At 29.1% G+C, this 20,017-nt stretch overlaps 5 protein-coding genes across 9 annotated transcripts; 3 read left to right on the plus strand and 2 right to left on the minus strand.

The window, feature by feature from the left end:
- Positions 1-177: 177 nt before the first annotated feature.
- LOC118072049 (zinc finger matrin-type protein 3-like) lies at positions 178-3,516 on the minus strand. The gene is made up of 8 exons (XM_035091633.1): positions 3,386-3,516; positions 2,111-2,394; positions 1,595-1,990; positions 1,407-1,480; positions 1,118-1,303; positions 950-1,044; positions 576-874; positions 178-506 (listed from the first exon to the last, which is right to left on the minus strand). The coding sequence occupies exons 2-8, from the start codon at positions 2,151-2,153 to the stop codon at positions 217-219; spliced, it is 1,383 nt and encodes a 460-aa protein (XP_034947524.1). The 5' UTR covers positions 2,154-2,394; positions 3,386-3,516; the 3' UTR covers positions 178-216.
- On the plus strand, positions 2,373-3,777 carry mdlc (RING finger protein mdlc). Its single transcript, XM_035091635.1, has 4 exons — positions 2,373-2,580; positions 2,679-2,752; positions 2,824-3,437; positions 3,511-3,777. Exons 1-4 carry the CDS (start codon positions 2,469-2,471, stop codon positions 3,722-3,724), a joined length of 1,014 nt encoding a protein of 337 aa, XP_034947526.1. The 5' UTR covers positions 2,373-2,468; the 3' UTR covers positions 3,725-3,777.
- A 119-nt stretch (positions 3,778-3,896) lies between these two features.
- LOC118072048 (synaptic vesicle glycoprotein 2B-like) lies at positions 3,897-7,376 on the plus strand. Of its 2 annotated transcripts, none has more exons than XM_035091632.1 (5): positions 3,897-4,431; positions 4,505-4,955; positions 5,034-5,362; positions 5,425-6,551; positions 6,622-7,376. In XM_035091632.1, the coding sequence occupies exons 2-5, from the start codon at positions 4,521-4,523 to the stop codon at positions 6,963-6,965; spliced, it is 2,235 nt and encodes a 744-aa protein (XP_034947523.1). In that variant the 5' UTR covers positions 3,897-4,431; positions 4,505-4,520; the 3' UTR covers positions 6,966-7,376. The 2 variants fall into 2 exon arrangements, with proteins under 2 accessions (XP_034947523.1, XP_034947522.1); XM_035091631.1 differs by having other exon boundaries at positions 3,897-4,425.
- A 2,301-nt stretch (positions 7,377-9,677) lies between these two features.
- On the minus strand, positions 9,678-17,120 carry fra (frazzled). Of its 4 annotated transcripts, none has more exons than XM_035091243.1 (11): positions 16,698-17,120; positions 15,653-16,332; positions 15,066-15,585; positions 14,431-14,611; positions 13,156-14,361; positions 12,639-13,087; positions 12,427-12,462; positions 12,207-12,333; positions 11,885-12,135; positions 11,552-11,677; positions 9,679-11,257 (listed from the first exon to the last, which is right to left on the minus strand). In XM_035091243.1, the coding sequence occupies exons 1-11, from the start codon at positions 16,750-16,752 to the stop codon at positions 10,452-10,454; spliced, it is 4,437 nt and encodes a 1,478-aa protein (XP_034947134.1). In that variant the 5' UTR covers positions 16,753-17,120; the 3' UTR covers positions 9,679-10,451. The 4 variants fall into 4 exon arrangements, with proteins under 4 accessions (XP_034947133.1, XP_034947134.1, XP_034947132.1 ...); XM_035091240.1 differs by having other exon boundaries at positions 9,680-11,257; positions 14,431-14,887; XM_035091242.1 differs by lacking the exon at positions 11,552-11,677 and having other exon boundaries at positions 9,678-11,257; positions 14,431-14,887.
- A 153-nt stretch (positions 17,121-17,273) lies between these two features.
- On the plus strand, positions 17,274-19,488 carry Bap55 (Brahma associated protein 55kD). The gene is made up of 4 exons (XM_035091494.1): positions 17,274-17,566; positions 17,851-18,777; positions 18,852-19,049; positions 19,128-19,488. The coding sequence occupies exons 2-4, from the start codon at positions 17,875-17,877 to the stop codon at positions 19,341-19,343; spliced, it is 1,317 nt and encodes a 438-aa protein (XP_034947385.1). The 5' UTR covers positions 17,274-17,566; positions 17,851-17,874; the 3' UTR covers positions 19,344-19,488.
- The last annotated feature ends 529 nt before the right edge of the window (positions 19,489-20,017 follow it).

A 20,017-nucleotide genomic window follows, 5' to 3' on the forward strand; every position in this document is an offset into this window, starting at 1 on the left:
TACCTCGATATGTATATATATATATATATATAAATCTTGTATTACACAATTAATAAATAATGATTATTATTGTACAATACATAATTTCTCAATAAGAAACTCTTTACTTTTATTCATTATTTTCATTTGATTCAGTAATCCTAAATAAACATTATTTATTTTAAACTATATTTAAGATTTGCTTAATTAACTTTTTTATAAAAAACATTTACAAATTTACACTAATTTTTTCAATTTGACTTTTTTGGTTGAGGAGGTGGTGGTAATTGTAGTGGTTGTAACAGGAAATTTTGGATTAATTTGACTTTTATGTTTTTTACTTTCAACATGTTGGGCAAAACTGTTCTCAGAAGCAAATGACTTATTACATGGTGCACAATAATAAGAACCAGATGGTGTTCTGTAAATAGAATAGTCAATGATAGTTGATAAATTAACTATTGGCGCCGGTAGTGATGGTGGTGGAGGTGGTGGTGGTATTGGTAGCACCGAAGTATCTGATAAAACTGAAAATTTAATATTGGTTCAATAAATAATCACATCAAATAACATAAGATTAATTTAAATAAATTTACCAGTTGCATCAACACCATTCAATCTGAGCATTTTTTGGTGTCTCGCTCCTCTTTTATGAGTTTCTAACTGCTCCAAACGATTGGCAGAAACACCACACAAATCACAACGAAGAGCAGCACCATAAGTCATCGCTGTTGGTGATGTTATTAAACTAGTAGCTATTGGTAAATTGTTCTCTGGTGAAACATTGTCAATAACTGTAGGAAATCCAATATTTTCCGATTGAAAACCCATTCCAATCCCATATCTTCCTGATGGATCTATATTAGGATTTTTATATACAGGTTTTTTCTGTATCCTTGAATTTAAAAAGCCAAGTATTAATAATGTATTTACATACTAACAATATTTATAAAAGAATAGATAGGTATACCTTTGTTTATTCATTCCTGTTGTTGCTTTAATGTGTTTTTTTCCAGCATAATGTTGAGCAGCATCAGTATGAGACGTAAACCACGTTTTACAAATCTATTATTTAAATAATAATAAAAATTAAAATTTCAAAACAATTGAATTTGATTTAAAATTCAATTTTCCTTACCGAACAAAAAGTATTCCAGTCATTTATTATTCCATTATTACTACTACTGTTATCAGTACTTCCATCAATAGCAATGTGATTATCTTCAACTTTTATTTTTTTTACACTTTGATTGAGAAACATGGATACTTTTTTCTGATGGGGTTTTCCATCATAATGCAATTTAGCCTGGAGTGTAGAATTCATCTACAACATAATTTAAACAGATAATTTTATAATAATTAATAAAATAAATGAATAAAATTATTATACGCGTATATGAAAAAAAAAATTTCAAATCGATCCTCACAACTGCATTACAAAGATCACACTTGAGTGGTTTCATTAGAGCAGTAAGTTCCCTCTGGGCACTTGCAACTCTCTCTGTGAAGGAAAATAATAAATAATCTCAATGTCTCATATTTGGAAGTTGATAAAACCCGTAAAGATCTACTGCTATTAAATTTTTGAAAATTTAATATAAAAAACAACACTCACCCGCATCTTCAGCAGGATCAAGTTCTTTTAATTTTCGTTTAAATCCTTTATTTTTAGTTTTCTCTGAAAATGGTTGTATTTGTTGTTGCGTCAACAACACTACAGGTGATTTTGACTGTGATAAAAGTGGTGTCGGTGGCGGTGGTGGAGGTGGTGGTGGTGGTGGCGGTGGAGATATAAAACAAGGTTTTTGACTCTCAAACCATTGATGAGAATATAAATCTTGAGTATCAGCATCAGTTGGTATCCACCAAGGAACCTGTTGGCTTGACTGATCAACAACAACATTGTTAAGAGATTGTTGCGATCCATTTGATGATGGAGGTGATGGGTTTGTTTCATTTTTATGTGGGATAGATAATCCTGGTGGTGGTGGAGGTAAATTTTGTTCACAACCTGTATTAAATAATGAGATATTTAAAGGATCATTTAATTAATATGTATATGTGTTTATATAATAAGTGCAATTATACATAAGTGTATTTATTTTATAATAATATACACATATAATCTTACCTGGTACTTCAGGGTTTTCAATAACTCCTTTACTCCTTGACATGTTTTAACCATTCAAATCATCAACAAACATTTTGCTTCACACACAATAACAATATTTATATACAGAAAAGGTTATTACATTTCGTTACACCGTTTTATATTTTCATTTTTCAAATGAAACTGAAGGAAAATGAAAATAAGTGTGTATCCTACAACTTCAAGTAATGTTCCATGAAATCTTTTGATATCTTTTGTCGTTACTAGGGGGCGTCTGGTGTTCTCGCGCATGCGTAAATAGACGTCTGACCAACATAATAATAATAATACACACATAAATAAACATCACTTATTATTTAGGATAAAATTATAAACAAACATGGCAGATGAATTGGAGTCAAATAAAGATGAATCGTGTAAATTTTTATTTAAAAAAAGAAAAATAAGAAATACTGCTGCAAGAAAACGTAACACTGAAGAACAGGCAAACGGTATATTTCATCGAAAAAATACATTCTTTGAGGTTAACTTTTAAGTAATGAATTGATATTTTTTTTTGCAAAATTTAATACAAATTTAATTATTTCAGGTAGTAGTGATGACGAAACTACAGTGGTAAAAAAAGAAAAGAAAATTGATAACTCCAATCCACTTCGACAAAGTGTAAGGTTAAAGTTACTCTTTTTCAAATTTTATAATTTTTCATGAGTTCATTTTGTTTTTTACTGTTTTAGACTCTAAAATCACATGTAAAGAAACAATTAAAAAAACAAGCAGGTAGTAGTGATGATGAAGAAGACGAAAATGTAATTGTATCGTATAAAAGTGCGAGATCTGCTAACATAGCTGGTCCTAGTGATCAAGGTGCTACAGCTATATTGGAAACTGAAACGGAACTTGACAAAGATGCTCAAGCAATTTTTGAAAAAGCTCAACAGATAAATGAAGAATTAGAAGGAAAAGCTGATGACAAAATTTATCGAGGAGTTAATAATTATTCTCAATATTATAAAAAGAAAGACACAGCTGCTGGTAATGCATCCAGTGGAATGGTTCGAAAAGGTCCAATACGAGCTCCAACAAATTTAAGAGCTACTGTTAGATGGGATTATCAACCAGATATTTGTAAAGATTACAAAGAAACTGGGTTTTGTGGTTTTGGAGATAGTTGTAAATTCTTGCATGACAGATCTGATTACAAGTTAGGCTGGCAGTTGGAGAGAGATGCTGGAGCAGCTGATAGTGGAGATGAAGATGATAAAAAATATGAAATAGATAGTGATGAAGATAATTTACCATTCAAATGTTTTATTTGCAGAGGTTCATTCGTTGATCCTATTGTGACAAAGTATTTATCATAAATTATAATCAATCTTCATTAAGATGAATAACATAGCTTATAATATTTTCTTTCCTTTCAGATGCAAGCATTATTTTTGTGAAAAATGCGCATTGAATCATTTCAAAAAATCAACGAGATGTTTTATATGTAATGTACAAACGAATGGAGTATTTAATCCGGCTAAATTATTAATTTCACAATCAAAACTTAGAGAGAATAATGATAATGATAATGATAATGATGACTCCGAAGAAGAGAATGATGATGATGATAATGATGTTAATACTTCATAAAGAAAGATTAGAAGACAATAAACTATTAAAATACATTTTTATAAAAAAATTATGAAAACCCTGTTTTTTAAATTAATCAAAACCATGTGTTATCAACACTGTATATATATAATTTTATAATTATAATTGTATATAGTGTGTGTGAAGTAGGTACATACTATAATCATATGATGGGTTGGCCAATGTATGACTATTGGTTAGTAGTATCCTAGTCACGCAACGGCAGCACCACTAGCATCATCAATAGTACAAAACTCAAGCTTCAAATCGATACAATATACAAATATTTTTCCGTTGTATTGTCTCATTACGTATTTTATCACGAAAATGTTCATTACTTTATAAAACTAATAAGAAAATCTAAAAATAGTTCAGAAATATTTTATAATATTAACATTGTTCTCAATTAATGGTTGTAAAAGATAAAGAAATGTTAATTTAATTAGAGTTAATTGTAATAATTACTGTGAATTTTATCGAAAAGTGATCAAGTAATTTTTTCTCGTGATAACGATTGACTAAAAAAATTATTAATACATGTTATAAATTATATGACGTGATTATTTAATCAAGGAATAAAATAAGAATAAAAATATGATTAATTTTAATTAGTAAATATTTTTAAAATATCTATAATATCGAGTCGATTATTGAATATCTTTTGTATTTAAGTAATATTTGATGAGTATTCAATTCAAAATGTGAGTGTGAGTGGTTCAGTTATTATGATTTGTACAAAAAAAATTTTGGAGTAATAATAAACATTCAAAATTGTTGTAGATGACCAGTAAGCGTAATGTCCTCGGCAAAGGGAGGAGAGGAAGAAAGTCTGTCATTTTTCGGCAGCAGAAAAAAAAAATTATCTATAATCTTAATGGAAGACAAAGCTATTTTACAGTCTGGTGATCGAATTAACAAGACTCATGTTAGAGTGCCTCTTTACACTGAAGAAATGTCAATTAATCACCAAGCTAATAAAATCATGGCGTCAACAATACCCTCAACCACTACAGCCACAACAACAAATTCAATAACAACTATCGCTTTAACAACTACGACGACGACAACAACAGCAACCACAACGACAACATCTACCCCTGCTGCTGATAGTGGTGGTGGTGGTGGTGGTGGTGGTGGTGTAACTTTCAATGATACTGCTGAGTATGATTTAATAGATTCTAATGCGGATGCTAATCTTCTTGGACAATTTCATGAAGATGCTGTGAAACAGGTAAATTACTCCTCATTTGTTAGAATAAATGAAATTTTCATCGTTTTATTCTTTAATAATAATGTGGATTATCTACAGGCTGGTGTTGGATACTTCCAAATATTAACTGCTTTTTACGTGGGTCTAAGTTTAGCTGCAGACACAGTTGAATTTTTTGTCGTTCCATACATTCTACCATCTGCTGAAGTTGAATTATGTATAAAAGATAATGAAAAAGGATGGTTAGCCAAAATTACATTAGTCGGTCTCGCTGTAGGAGGCATTGCTTGGGGTGTACTGGGTGATCACATTGGAAGACGTCGAGCTTTACTGTCTGCCATGTCTGTTCATGTACTTTTCAGTGGAGTTGCTACTTTTATGCCAACATACGGCACATTTATGACTGCAAGATTTATTTCTGCTATTGGGTAATATTATTTAAAAGAAATCTCTTGTATGCAACATAATAAAATATTTTCTTTTTCTACAGAGTCGGCGGTAGCGTTCCTCTAGCTTTTGTTTATTTAACTGAATGTTGCCCTCGGGAAAGTAGAGCTAAATGGACGGGGATATTAATTGGAGCTGGAGCGTTAGGAGGAATTTATGCAGCCCTTTTAGCGTGGGCAGTTGTTCCAACAACTGGAGAAATGGTCGTTTTAGAAAACAAAGAACATTTTAGTGCTTGGCATCGGTTTCTTCTTCTTTGTGGTCTTCCAGCAATTGTTGCTACTGTCGGCCTGATTTTTTTACCAGAAAGCCCACGATATTTAATTGAAGCTGGTCATGATGTTGAAGCAATGATGGTTTATCAAAGAATATACAAAAGTAATAATGCTAAAAAAAATATATCTGCAAGTCAGTATCAATTGTCCGAATTAGAATTACCAACTAAACGCCCTCGAGGTTCACATCATCGAGGACCTTCATCATCTTCATCATCGCCATCATCATCAAATCACCATCATCATCACTACCATCATACTTCTAGCGTTCTTGCCGACATTATTTACTCAATAGAAATATTATTAAATTCATTTATCAAACTCTTTTCAGTCCCTTATCTACGGGTAACCATTAGCCTTATTATTATTTGGTCTAGTGTTGCTTTTGGCCTTTATGGACTAATTCATTGGTGTCCTGAATATCTAAAAGGCATCAAAGCAATGGAATATCAACAACAAACAATTAAATTAAATAATAAAGAATATTTTAATCAAACTTTCACGGTCTCTTTTGAGAATCGTAGGTACAAAAATTCCAAATTTATTAATTGTAAATTTACCAAAATGGTTTTTAGTCATGTTAATTTTGATAATTGTACTTTTCAATCGGTCGAATTTATAAGTATCAAATCAAGTAAGACATATTTCACTGATAGTACTATTGTAGACTCAACTTTTCTTGATACAGATTTATCTGCTCAAGTTTTTACACGATGTATTTTGACAAATAACACCGAATTAAGTTTGAGTAGTTCTTGTCCAACTTTAGATCTTGATTATAATATTTACATTGAAGAAGCTCTACATAGTCATTTAGTTGCTCAACTTGCTTTTATCCCTGCAGCTGCCTTTGCTGGTTTTACACTAAATATTTTCCAGCCATCCAAACTTATTGGTAAGTAGTTGTTACAATAATTTAATTGCATATAAATGTTTAATAATTTCACAAGTAATTGATTTTTCAGGTGTTTCCCTTTTTATTTCATCAATTATTGCCCTTTGTTTGATGTTAGTCAATAATAATGGACTAGCTGTTTTAGGATTTGAAGGAGGATTTTTTGTTATATTTGCGATTGCTTGGACATCATTGACTCTTGTAAACATTGAAAGTTTTCCAACACATTTACGGTGTACTGCATTTGGATTGATGGCTGTTGCAATAAGAATCAGTGGGCTGATAGGCACAGCTACTTATGAAACAATAGTCAATACTCCTCTAGTAGTCCCTTCTTTAATTACTGCTTTTTCATTACTTATCGCAAGTATAACAACTCTTTATTTACCAAATCCAAACACTCTTTACTTATAAGTGTAATTTTTTAGTACAAATCACAGCAAATATTTTATCAATGAATAATCATTGTGACTATAACAAGAATCTACTCAAAGTAATATTTTTTAATTCCGTTTACTCAGAGATTAAGATTATGAGATCAAAGTTTTACTTTCAATTCAGTTTATATTTTAGATTTCTTTTTTTGTTCAATTTTTTTCATACGTTTTTACTATTTTAACCATATAATTACACTAAGAGCGATACTAAAAATTATCATTACAATAATAACAATAATAATAATAATGATATAAAAGATGATAACGGTCATGAAACAGTCAAAGCGCGCACACAGGCTGTGGAACAAATATTCCCTTTCCTCATTCTTTATATTGACTGATACTTGTAGCTAAATTTTTTACACAAAAATATTTATTAAAATAAAAATATAAAGTAATCGCATGCATAAAATCAATTAATAATGAAAATTTTTTACACATCATTCAATATTAATTTCATTGGCAAAATTAACAATTTTATATTAATTTTAATTTTCAATTATTACCAACGTAGATAATAAATTTCAAGTTGATAAAATTTAAGATAAAAATGATAAAATATGCAATGATATATATATATATATATATCAAGTTATTACTTTAAATAAATATAAAAAATACTCATGAAATATCATAGATATCAATAATGGACTAGAATAATTGAATTTCATAGAAGAAAAAAGTTTTTTAGGTTTAATATGATGTATCCAATAATGAATGAATGTACTTTACTATTAGAAAATATAGTTAATTGTATTAAAAAGAAAAAAAACAGCAAAATAATAATACAAAAAATGCGATAATTTATAATCTGCAACATATCATAGATGTAAATATTAAGTATAATAATTGTAACTATAATAATAATAATAACAAAAGTAGTAATTAATTTTTAAAAATAATTTTAAACAAAATGTGCAAAGAAATTTCGTTTTAAAAATAAAATATATATATACAGATTGTAATTAATTGATCTATACATTAAATGCTTAAGAAATAATTGAAATGTTAGTTAAGATTAAGATGACTTTCTAGAATTATGGAAAATGATTAATATCAATGATAATCATCAAATGGCCTAAATTATGATTTGATTTTTTCAAATAATGGCTAACGTGGTTATTCACTGTAAAAATAAATTATATCCAATCAATATTAAGTAATAAATAGAACATTACAGGAAAGAAAAATAATATTCATATTTGTTCATTCAATTTATTGTAATAAGCTGAAAATTCGAGTATTTTGATAAAGTTATCAGTGTTTGTATAGGCTAATGTATAATTCCCATATCAATGATAATAATTAATCAATTAATATTGTTTTATATTTTTATTATACATTGTCAATCGAAGTACTATATTTTAATTGAATGATGAATCGAATTCATAAAAATTATAATAAAACTACTACAGTAAAATTATGATAAATAGTTACATGATTACTTTCAATCTATCACGCATTATTAAAAAAATTATAATATAAAATTCTGCCTTCCTATATACAATTATAAATTTCATTTATAACGAAGACAAAAAGATCGTTTTTTTTTTTCCTTTTTTAATTATTAGCAATATTATTAAGACTATTTAACTCAAATTCATAAATAGAATCTTACTATCATTTAGATATTAATAATAATAATATTGTTAATAACAATTGAATGAATAAAGATAAAATGGCAATGAAGCTGGTGTGATCATAACGACAATTAATCGATTATGATAAAAAAAGAATAAACATTTTTACATATACACACGCATACATACATTTTACAAGTAGTCAATTTAGCAACATACCAATTACAAAAGCTAAATTGTTATGGTAAAATATTTTTTTTTTTTTTTTCAACTTGTAGGCATATTATTTCTACCGTTAGTTATAGGCCAACATTTATCTTCAATTTTGTTACATACTTTTTTATTTCTTATGCTGTTAGCATGTTCATCTTATCACTAATCTAGTAGTACACTACGATTAACTAGTCCTTTATATTTGATCAGACGCTGATCATATTGAATATCATTAATTATAGCCGAACTTCGTGTATAAAGATTATATTTCTTTATTTAATAAAAAGATTCTATATAATGTACTGTAAAATTTTGTTTGTTAATAATAATTATTTTAGCAAAGTATAAAAAATTGATTTTTGTATAGAAAAGTTAATTCGTTATTTGAAAATTTCCTCTTACGTATGTTGTGAAACATCAATCAGTGTATAAAAAAAAAAAAAAATAATACAAATATTCCATAACGATCACACATACAATATTGTTTAAATAATATAATAATAATTATTACTATAAAATATTACAAACCTTCCTATTTACTATTAATTATTTACAATTTTTCCATGATAGCAGAAATAGTATCTAACTGATTGAATTTTATTCCTTACAGAGATGTATCAAATACAAATAAAAAAAACAGTACGGTATAAAATATAAATAATTATCAATCATTCATGATTGATAATTCCTTCGTATAAAGCTCATAATAACAAAAAAAAATATATATATATGTATAAAAAATCTCATTGTTTATGAGATAATTCAATAAAAAATTCTTACACATAATTAATACAATAATTAGTTGATTAATTCAATAATACTTTGCTCATGGAGCTGAAAATTCATTTTAAAAAAATTTTCTTTTATACAATCTTTCTTTTTGATGCTATCTTTTGTTTCATGTAAATACAATAGTATTTAAATTCAGTGACTTATTCATAAATATTATAAAGTTTTGTTCCTTTGTATACAAAAAAAAAATGCATTATTGTGTATAATTCGTTAATTACATATTTGTTTGTTATTAATGTAAAATATGTAATTTAATTAATGAGATCATGATTAATTTTCTTAGTAAACAAATTAAATAATAATAAATAAATTAATGTAACCAATTTTTTGACGATTTTTCTACCTTTTTATACAAAATTTTTCACAAGTATTTCTACCTTCAATTTTATTTATCATTTTATTTCTTATTTATTGTATAAAATGTTTTTCATCACTGGGATTGTGCAAAAGTTTTGTTTCAGTCATTTACTATCGAACATTACTTTGATATTCCATGTTTCATCAAAATAAATATGAAATAAAAATCTATTCATAAATTTTTTTTTCACTAGTTTTTAGTACGTATTATTATGCCACATGTTTTTTTTCATTTAAAATATTAATATAAAACGTGATTTTTAAAAAAAATCATATCATATGTACGTGTTTAAAATGTTTTTGATTTAAAAAAAATCAATATCTTCGTCAATATTATTTTTCTCTATAAAACGAGAGAAAAATGATTCTTTTTGGATTTTAATCCATTCAAATCCACATTGTTAATATTTTTATATTTTTATCAAAGCTTACTTATATCATCAATTTTACTATTAATTAGATTTTTTTTAAATAATTATCATTATTACCTGCAAAAAGTGGCACTTCAATAATTTGTAGCATCAACATTCGAATTCTGAAGCCGTAATAGCATTCAAGTCTTTCATTAGGCCTTCAAGATTGGCCATTTCTTGATTCAATTCTTCAGTGCTATAAGAAGGCTTTAGTCTTTCCATTTCTTCTGGAGTATGACAGGGATTGGAAACCGAAGCTAATCGATTTTTACTTGATAATTGTAAGGTGGAAGAACCAGATTTTTTGTAAGGACTTCCTGATAAATTAGATCGTATATTAGCTTGAGAAACTCCATGATGTTTTTGTTGTGCTGGGGTTGAAGGAGCTGATTGTGGAGGTGGTGCTGGAACACTGAAACTTTTTAAAGGATGCCCTTGAAGTCTTTTAATACTGCCTGATTCTGTACCGGGTGTACTATTATTAGAATCTCGAGACCCCGATAATAAAGCTCCAGTAGATGGATGGTTTCCTCCTGATGATGATAGCGTTGTATTTGCCAATTGACTACCACTACTATTACTTCCCCCTCCGCCACTACTACTTCCACCTGGATAGTGACCTGGAGTATATTGGCCACCACTGGATGTCGAATAAGATGTTCCGGAATAATTTATAGTTGGACTTTGCTCGTAACTACTGTTTGAAATCAAACATGAATCTACATTAGATTCCGGAGTTGGTTCTAAAGTTATATGAGCTCGACTTAAGCTGTATTGCGCAACAGTTCGTGGTCCGTAAATGGATCTAGATGAATCTCTTGTTGATGAATCTGAACAAGTTGAATGAATTGCTGGCTGAGATGAACTATTACAATTGACAATGGTTGTTGCTGTTGCTGTTGCAGTTGCAATTGCTATAACAAAAGAAAATTAACTCAAATCACTTCATTCAATAATGTTATTTTGTTTGGTGATATTAAACAATTATTAATTTGTGTATACAGTATGTTTATATGTTAACGGAATTGACTTAGGAGTAATAATAAAATAAAATACAAGTGATATCAGTCGTCCCAATAGTACCGTCAAATACCATAGAATTTATTTTATCCATGATCCAAATATTTTTAGTCATGTAACTGTACTAACAGTTAGAAAATGAATAAGAGAGATAATTAATAAAAAAAAAAGTCTTTATTGATACTTACATGGATGTAAAGATCCACCACCACTACCACCACCACTATCTACAGGGAGTGTAATGAGTTTTGATTTACTACTGCGACTGTGTTGTCTATTCAACGTTGAACATTTGTCATCCAAATTATTTGATGCTAAACGATTAACAATCGAACAAAATAAAATAAAAAATAATCCACTACAACTATTATAAAATAACAATTTTTAAATTATAAATGTAAATAATATCACAAATTTATAAAAAATTTATTGTTAAAAATATAAATAATGAAATGTGAGTGTCATGATATTGATCATAAAAGGATTTATTATTTCATTTAAACAGATATAAATATACTCACCCATATAGCTTGGTACATAAGTCCTTTTATCTAAAGACCCAGAAGTAGGATGATTAGAATCATGATTGTAATCATTATTTCCTGATCTTGGTAAGGTATTGTTCACTGAAGTTGTTGCTGCTATTCCACTTGTACAAGTTTCTCCTCCATTCACTGATGATTTTTCTAAAGCTTTTAATTCCATCTGATCATGATGAATCCATAAATCTGGTGGCTTTATATTCGTCTTTTGTGCTGCATCTTTCAAATATCTAGGGGATGTTTTATAGTTTAGTAGTAAAATTTATGAAATCTAACAGTAAAATATTATAATTTGACGTACCCTTTTTTTCGATCAGACTCTCTTCTACAACAAACAAATACAACAACCACTGCAACTCCTCCAATTATTAATAAAACAGCACAACCTACTATTATGTAGATCAACATTCCTGATAATCCACGGCCATCTATTAAATATGTGTATTGATTATATATAAATTATTAATAAATAATTAACTTCGTAGGTAAATAAACAATTTCATAAACAACCTCATCCTTACCTTGATTATATATTTCATCGAATTCCGAATTATTGCCTAATTAAAATAAAAACAAAAAAAAACAAAAATGAAAAAAATATAATAAACGTCAAAACTATTTGAAAATAAATAAATTGAATAACTTAATTTTTAAAAGAAATAAAATTAAAAAAAAAAAAAAAAAAAACAAAATTAAATAAATTGATATTAATTCAGTTATAACTGTTACTTACTTGATAGAGTTTTGAATACTACAGTCGAAGAAAAGGGCCCGTATCCTTTCCCATTTCTTGCTTGTATTTTAAAATAATATGCTGTACTAGGTTTCAATCCCTTAACAATGTATTCTGTTTTATTTCCCAATAATCCATCAACCATCCAGTCTCTATCTCTCTTAGTATTGTCCGTAGAATATGAAATAATATATCCAATAATATGACCATTAGGTTGTTTAGGTGGTTGCCATCTTAAAATAACTGATGTTGAACTTGATTCATAATTATCAACTGTTAATTCTCTAGGTGGTGAAGTTGGAGCAGCTTCATAAGTTTGATTTAATACAACCATACTCCAAGGTGATTCTCGTTTGCCTTTTACAGTTTTCACCGTAAATTCATACAAAGTATTTGGCTTTAGATCACTAATCATACAATTCAAATCAGTTGCATTGAAAAATTTGTACCTGTAAAGAATTAATTAAAGATGGTGAATTTTTAAACGAAGTTATTTTTAACAAAAGTGTTTTTCTACCTTAAAGGTGGATGATAAGCAGCATAACGAACAACATAATAACGATTATCAGTAACGTATTGACTCTTAGATAATAGAGTGTCAGTCCAATAAAGTACAACAGAATTAGCAGATAATACAATAGCCTTTAATCCTACTGGAGGAATCAATGGTGTTATGGATTCTAATGCAGTTTTCTCAGTAGTTCTTACATTTGCATACACTGGTGGTCCTTCACCAGCTTCATTTGTTGCTCTCAATGAGATAACATACTCAGACAATGGATCTAAATTTTCTATAGTGTAATACCTTTGTTTTCCATCCAACTCTTGATGATCAACATCAGGATAACCTTTTCCCCAGCCAATTTTATATCCTCTAACTTTAATTCCTTCATCTTTAGGTGGACTCCACCATAAAGAAATTGAATTAGACATAGGTTTAGTTCTTAAATTAGTAGGAGCACTTGGTACATTTGATTCATCTAAGTCATTTTCATAAGTTTCAACTTCCATCCATTCAGTCCAAGGACCAGTTCCATTCATATTTAACGCACATATCCTTACATGATAAACTTCACGCTTTTCCAAGCCCATGAGAACGTAAAGGCGTTTGTTACCTTCAGTAATGGCAGTTTTAGAATCATATCTCCTATCTTGAGGTCTATATCTAATCTTATAGCCAGTTATAATTCCATTTTGACCTTCTAAAGGTGGCTCCCATCTTACAATCACACTGGTAGAGCTGGCAGCTTCTAGGGTTACATTATGTGGAGGTTGAGATGGAGGAGCACTAAAAGTTCTGACACTCACTTCACTTGTTGATGCTCCTGGACCATTTTCGTTAACTGCATGTACCCAAATTTGATACTCAGTATAAGGATTTAAATCAGTTAATTCACAAGTTGTACTAGTTGTTTCTTTAGTTTTCTCTTCCCCATCGGAGCCTTCCATAATTGTTACCACGTATTTAGAAATACGACCATTGAAAATTTTCGGTTCTTGCCATGATACTTTTATGCTCTGACTACTAGTTGCATAAGCTTCAATATTAAGCGGAGGACCAGGAACATTTGCTTCGGAATGTGTTGTTACACTTAAGATATTACTAGAAACTCCATGAACACCATAAGAATTATGAGCTACTACTCGAAATTGATAAGTGACTCCGGGTTGTAAGCCTCGAACTACCATTTCCTGTGGTCTATTAACTGATATAACTCGTTCCCTAAAAACAAAAATTGTATATTCAAGATAAGAAATATAATTAAAGCGAAATTTCATTAATTTTAAATACCTTTGAGATCCATCTTGTTTATAATAAATATAATAAATCAGCTGATCATCCTCATTTGTATTCTCTGGTTCTTGCCAACTCAACGTGACAAATCTCGATTTAACAATAATTGCACTTAAATTCCTTGGAGCTGATGGTATACCACCTTGACCTTTTATTGAGTCAAAGTTGTCCGTGTTATCTAAAAAATGGGTTTCAGGTTTAGGTTTGTGATTCAGGGATTTTGGGATTAAAATTTTGTCAGAAAGTAATTCAGCAGAATCATCTGCTAAAGGATCAAGATCAATTTTAGGTGGATTTGGGGTAAATGCTGATAAAGTGTGACCAAGAAGAGTACTTGGATGTTGCCAAGTATTATTATACAATGGCTTTTGAAATTGACGATTAAATAATTTTTTTTTATTAATCGTCTTGGGCGTTGTTGTTACTGATGCTTTTGATAGATTTTTTTCTTTTTCTTATTAATTAAAAAGTACGACAATTAGTAGGTAAGGAAAAAAAAGGAGTTAAAATAAAAAAAAATTAAATTAAAATAAGTACATAAAAATAATAAATACTTAAATTATTTAATGAAAAATAAATTAAATAAAGATCTACAAATAAAAAAAAACATATAGGAAAAACTTAATACTTACTTGGTTTATTTATCACAAGTCTAGCAGAAGCTTGAATATTCCCAGCAGGATTAGTTCCAATACATTGAAAAATACCAGCATCAATTGGTAAGAGTCCATTAATTCTTAAATTATTATTATTAACAAGCTGCCAATATTCACTTAACGTAATTTTTTCTCCATTTTTTAACCAAGTAACTTTTGGCTCAGGTTTACCATATATTTGACATTCAAATTCTAAATCTTGATTTTCATTAGCCACTTTATCTTCTGGTCTTTTAATAAATCTTGGAGGAACGTGAACAATGACTTGGGCAACAGCATCAAGTGTTTCAATCTCATTTTTAGCTCTGCACTGATATGATCCATGGTCTTCTTCCATAATATCAGTAATCATTAAACTGGAAGCTGCTATTTTTCGATACCTGGAATCTAGAGCTGCTAAATCTACTGCTATTCCATCCTTAAGCCAATGAATCGATGGTTTTGGAACTCCATTTGCGACACATTCAAGAGTAATAGTGGATCCTTCAACAGCAATCTACAGTAATAAAATAATTAAGCATTCGAATATTTTTGATTATGATTTAAAAACAAATCTTAAAAACCTGAGGTTTAGGCCGTGCAATGAATGTTGGTGGTGATGGAGATGGTTCAAACTGTTCAGCTTCAAGCATTAATTGTGCTTTCCTACTTAATCGATGTTGACTAAACATACTGACATTACATCGATAAGATCCAATATCTTCAAGGCGAACATCATCGATTTCCAAAGCTCCTGATGTTAAAAGAGTCATTCTGCTCTCATCCAAAATTAACGGATGTTCATCTTTAAGCCATTGAATTTGTTTAGTAGCTTGAAGACGATCTCTCTCTATATTACTTATATCAGAGTTTGTTAAACTGCAACCTAAATAAACAGTTTGACCGGGATATGTAATCACATCTTGAGGTTCTTGGTCAAACTCCGGTAAAGTTAAAAGTTTAATTACTGCTGCTCGTGAGACAATAGAGCCAACATTTTCGACAGAAACTAAACACTGATAAGAACCAATCAACTCTGAATTTTCAGGATAAAGATTACTTATATAAAGTGATCCATTAGGCAGTTGAGAACGATAATTATCACCTATAAAATTTATCAATTGTCCATCTTCAGTTCTCCATTGAATACTAACAGGATTAGCATACGTGTTGTAAGCTTTACAATCAAGTCTTGCTGAACCACCGGGTTCTACAATTACATCTTGAGGTTCAATTATTAAGTCTAAACCTTCCGCACACATACCTGGAAAGGAATTCAATATTTAAAAAAATTAAATTTGTTTGTTTGGGCTTCAATATAGAAAAGAAAGGGTAAAAAACGGTGATTAATGGTAATTTTCATTGATATAAAAGAGTACTACAAAAGATCGCAAAAAATAAAAATGACACTTTTGAAACAATGAGTAACAAATTCTATGTTTTATTAATATTCTTTTAGACGTCAAAAGGTAATTTGGTAATAATTGTGAAATGATATTGGTAATTACGAATAGATATTTCTAAAAAACAGGATGTGAAGAAAAATAATAGGTAAATAATAAAAATTAATAAAAGATAGCATTAAGAGAAATACAAGTTTTTTAAAATATTGATTTGAATATTACTTACATCGTGGAATTAATGTAATTAGTAACGCTAAAAAAACTTGAATAATTTTCTCCATTAGTAAAATCTAAGTATTATTATGATTATATCAATATAAAAGAGTAAACTTTTTGCTCCGAAAATTGAATTCGTCCTTATAGTCTACAATTAAACCATCTCCATTTAGTTCTCATGTCTTGGTTCTCAATTCCAACTCAACTTCAATTGATAATAAATATTGAAATGCACTTGATAATGAGCAATTTTATCGATTATGACATTTTTTAAGGCAGGTTAAATTATTGGGTCTATAGTGAACCCTAATTAGACGACATATTGAAGCGTGTAAGAGAAAATGAAAAAGTAAGCGTCGTTTGCTGCCATTCAACTTGCTTTCAATCTCACACACAATTTTCTTCGATACAGCTGCATAAATACCTGTGTATACAGCTTATCTACCCACTATGCAATATACAGATACTTTTCACTATACTTTTAATATTTTATTTAGCATTTGTTGGTTATGTTGGTAATTCAGAACGTGTATCGATCGAGAAAATGGTGGGCAGTCCGAAATCATTGAAACAACTCAGGAATTCTTTTCTCAGTTCGACGATAGATTGGTTCATAGTTGTGCTTTCATTTTCGAAAAGTTTATTAAATTTTAATAATTTATTAAATAATAATATTTTAATATCTGTATACGTATACAAATACATACTGTATACGTATAAATATTAAATTATTGTACTTGTATATTTAATATTAAATAATCGTATACAAAAGCCGGCGCGTCTGTTGTGTAATTAGGTTATGTTTAGCGTCATTTCACTGTGTGACACTTGTTTTTCTAAAAACATTTCAATTTGCACTTTTATTTATATATAAGTTTTGTGAGTATTAATTATTTAAAAATAACATGTTTTACATCAACTGTTTCACATGATTGTCTTGGAGTATTTTATATAAATAAATATCCTGATTTATTCGTATTTATCGGTGCTATTGACAAACGAATATTTTAGAAGGTCGATTTTTGTCAAAATAGCTATATAGTACTTTTTCTTACAAAGTAATAAATTATTTTCTAATTTTATTCAACATTTTTTATTTATTACAAATTATTTCAGTCATTGATTATTGATATACATTGGAGTATAAATTGTTATTATTTTAGGTTTCTAATTATTCAATTTTCAAAATGTCCGGAGGAATGCTTTATGGAGGTGATGAAATTGGTGCCCTGGTTTTTGACCTTGGCCATCACTCATTACGAGTGGGTTATGCACAAGAAGATACTCCAAAAGCTGAAATTCCTGCCGTAGTTGGCATTGGAGAGGATACTTCACCGTCAAAAGGAGAACCTATGGATGTTGATGATAAAAAACCAGACAATAACATAACACAATCAAAACCCAAGTATTACATTGACACAACTATCTTACATGTTCCTAGATCAGGAATGGAAGTAGTTAGCTATATGAAAGATGGAATGGTGGAAGACTGGGATCATTTTGAAAAAGTTCTTGATTATACGTATTCTAAAATTATTCAATCTAATGCAGAATATCATCCAGTGTTATTTTCTGAATCTCCATGGAATATTAGAAGCAAACGAGAAAAACTTACAGAAATTATGTTTGAAAAATATAATGTGCCAGCCTATTTTTTAGTAAAAAATGCAGTCCTAGCTGCATTTGCTAACGGACGAGCGACTGGAATTGTTATTGATAGTGGTGCAACACACACGTCGGCTATTCCAGTTCAAGATGGATATGTTTTAACACAAGCTATCGTCAAATCTCCACTTGGAGGAGATTATATTACGATGCAATGTCGTCAATTCCTTCAAGAAAATGACATTGATTTATCCCCAGCCTATATGATAGGAGGAAAAGAAGTTGTAAAGGACCATGAAAAACCTCGCTGGACTAGAAAAAAAGGAATTCCAGATGTTACCAAGTCTTGGCATAATTATATGGTTAAAAAATTAGTTCAAGATTTCCAAGCAAGTGTTTTACAAATTTCTGAAACACCTTATGATGAGAAAGTTGTTTCTACTATCCCCGCTGTTCAATATGAATTTCCCACTGGGTACCATCAGGTAATTATTTTTGATCTGTTTTTTTCAATGTAAATTATTCAACAAAATTAAAAAATTTTTTTTTCTTCTTTCAGGATTTTGCATCAGAACGTTTTAAGATCCCAGAAGCTCTCTTTGATCCAAGTATGGTTCAAATGAGAGGTGGAGTTGTAGGCAATACAATGTTAGGAGTTGGTCATATTGTTACGACAAGTGTAGGAATGTGTGATGTTGATGTAAGACCTGCACTTTATGGAAGTGTTGTAGTTACAGGAGGAAATTCTTTTATTCAAGTAAGATTCATATTAAGCATTAAATTCAAACTAAAATGATATGCAATTAGTACTTGAATGTATGTGTTATATTAACAGGGATTCCCAGAACGATTGAATCGAGATTTATCAATGAGAATACCATCAAGTATGCGATTGAAAATGATCAGTGCAAATGGATGTGCCGAAAGAAGATTTGGTGCCTGGATTGGTGGTTCCATTTTAGCCTCAATTGGTACCTTCCAACAGATGTGGATTTCGAGTCAAGAATATGAAGAAAGTGGCAAGAGCCAAGTAGAAAGAAAATGCCCATAATTAAATCAGGAAAGTAATTAATCAGAAACAAATAGACTTATCTAATGACTTCTCGCGATATTCGTCTTGTAAATTTTTACTTTAATATCTATTCATAACTTTGATAATAAATGTTTAAAAAAACTTTTGCTCTTGTTTATATAAAAAATTATACAAAATAAAATTAGATTACTTACTGTAAATTATTCTATTTTAACGTAATTTTTGTTTGTAATGACATTGATTATAATTATAATTGAAATATACACAGTAAATTTTATTAGAATTTTTTCACTACAATCTATTATATATATTTTTAAAAAAATAAAGCTGCTACTAATAATATGTTGGAAGGTTCGTAAATTGTTTCAACATATAATCTAGACAGAAAGTAGGGATTCTAAAATAAAATTTTCAATCTTTACTTTCTTCAGTAATTGCACCAATAATGATCAGGTGGGTGAGTTAATGATCGTGTAGGTATTTACCATTCTTTCTGCAAATTTCTATTGTAAGATTCTAAATTATTTATAACGTAATTGCTTATACGGCGTCGAACTGTTTAATCTCCACATTGCTTTCCGTATTTTCTATCAATTATTCAATAGTCTCTTTCTTTCTCGCCCTTTCCATATGCTGCTAGAAATGATATTAAATCAGTTTTATTATTATTTCCAACAAAGCATTCACAGTAT

This window comes from Chelonus insularis, unplaced genomic scaffold (genome assembly GCF_013357705.1).
Source record: "Chelonus insularis isolate UGA/USDA-ARS -01 unplaced genomic scaffold, ASM1335770v1 contig_88_pilon, whole genome shotgun sequence".
In the NCBI taxonomy this organism is placed as follows: domain Eukaryota; kingdom Metazoa; phylum Arthropoda; class Insecta; order Hymenoptera; family Braconidae; genus Chelonus; species Chelonus insularis.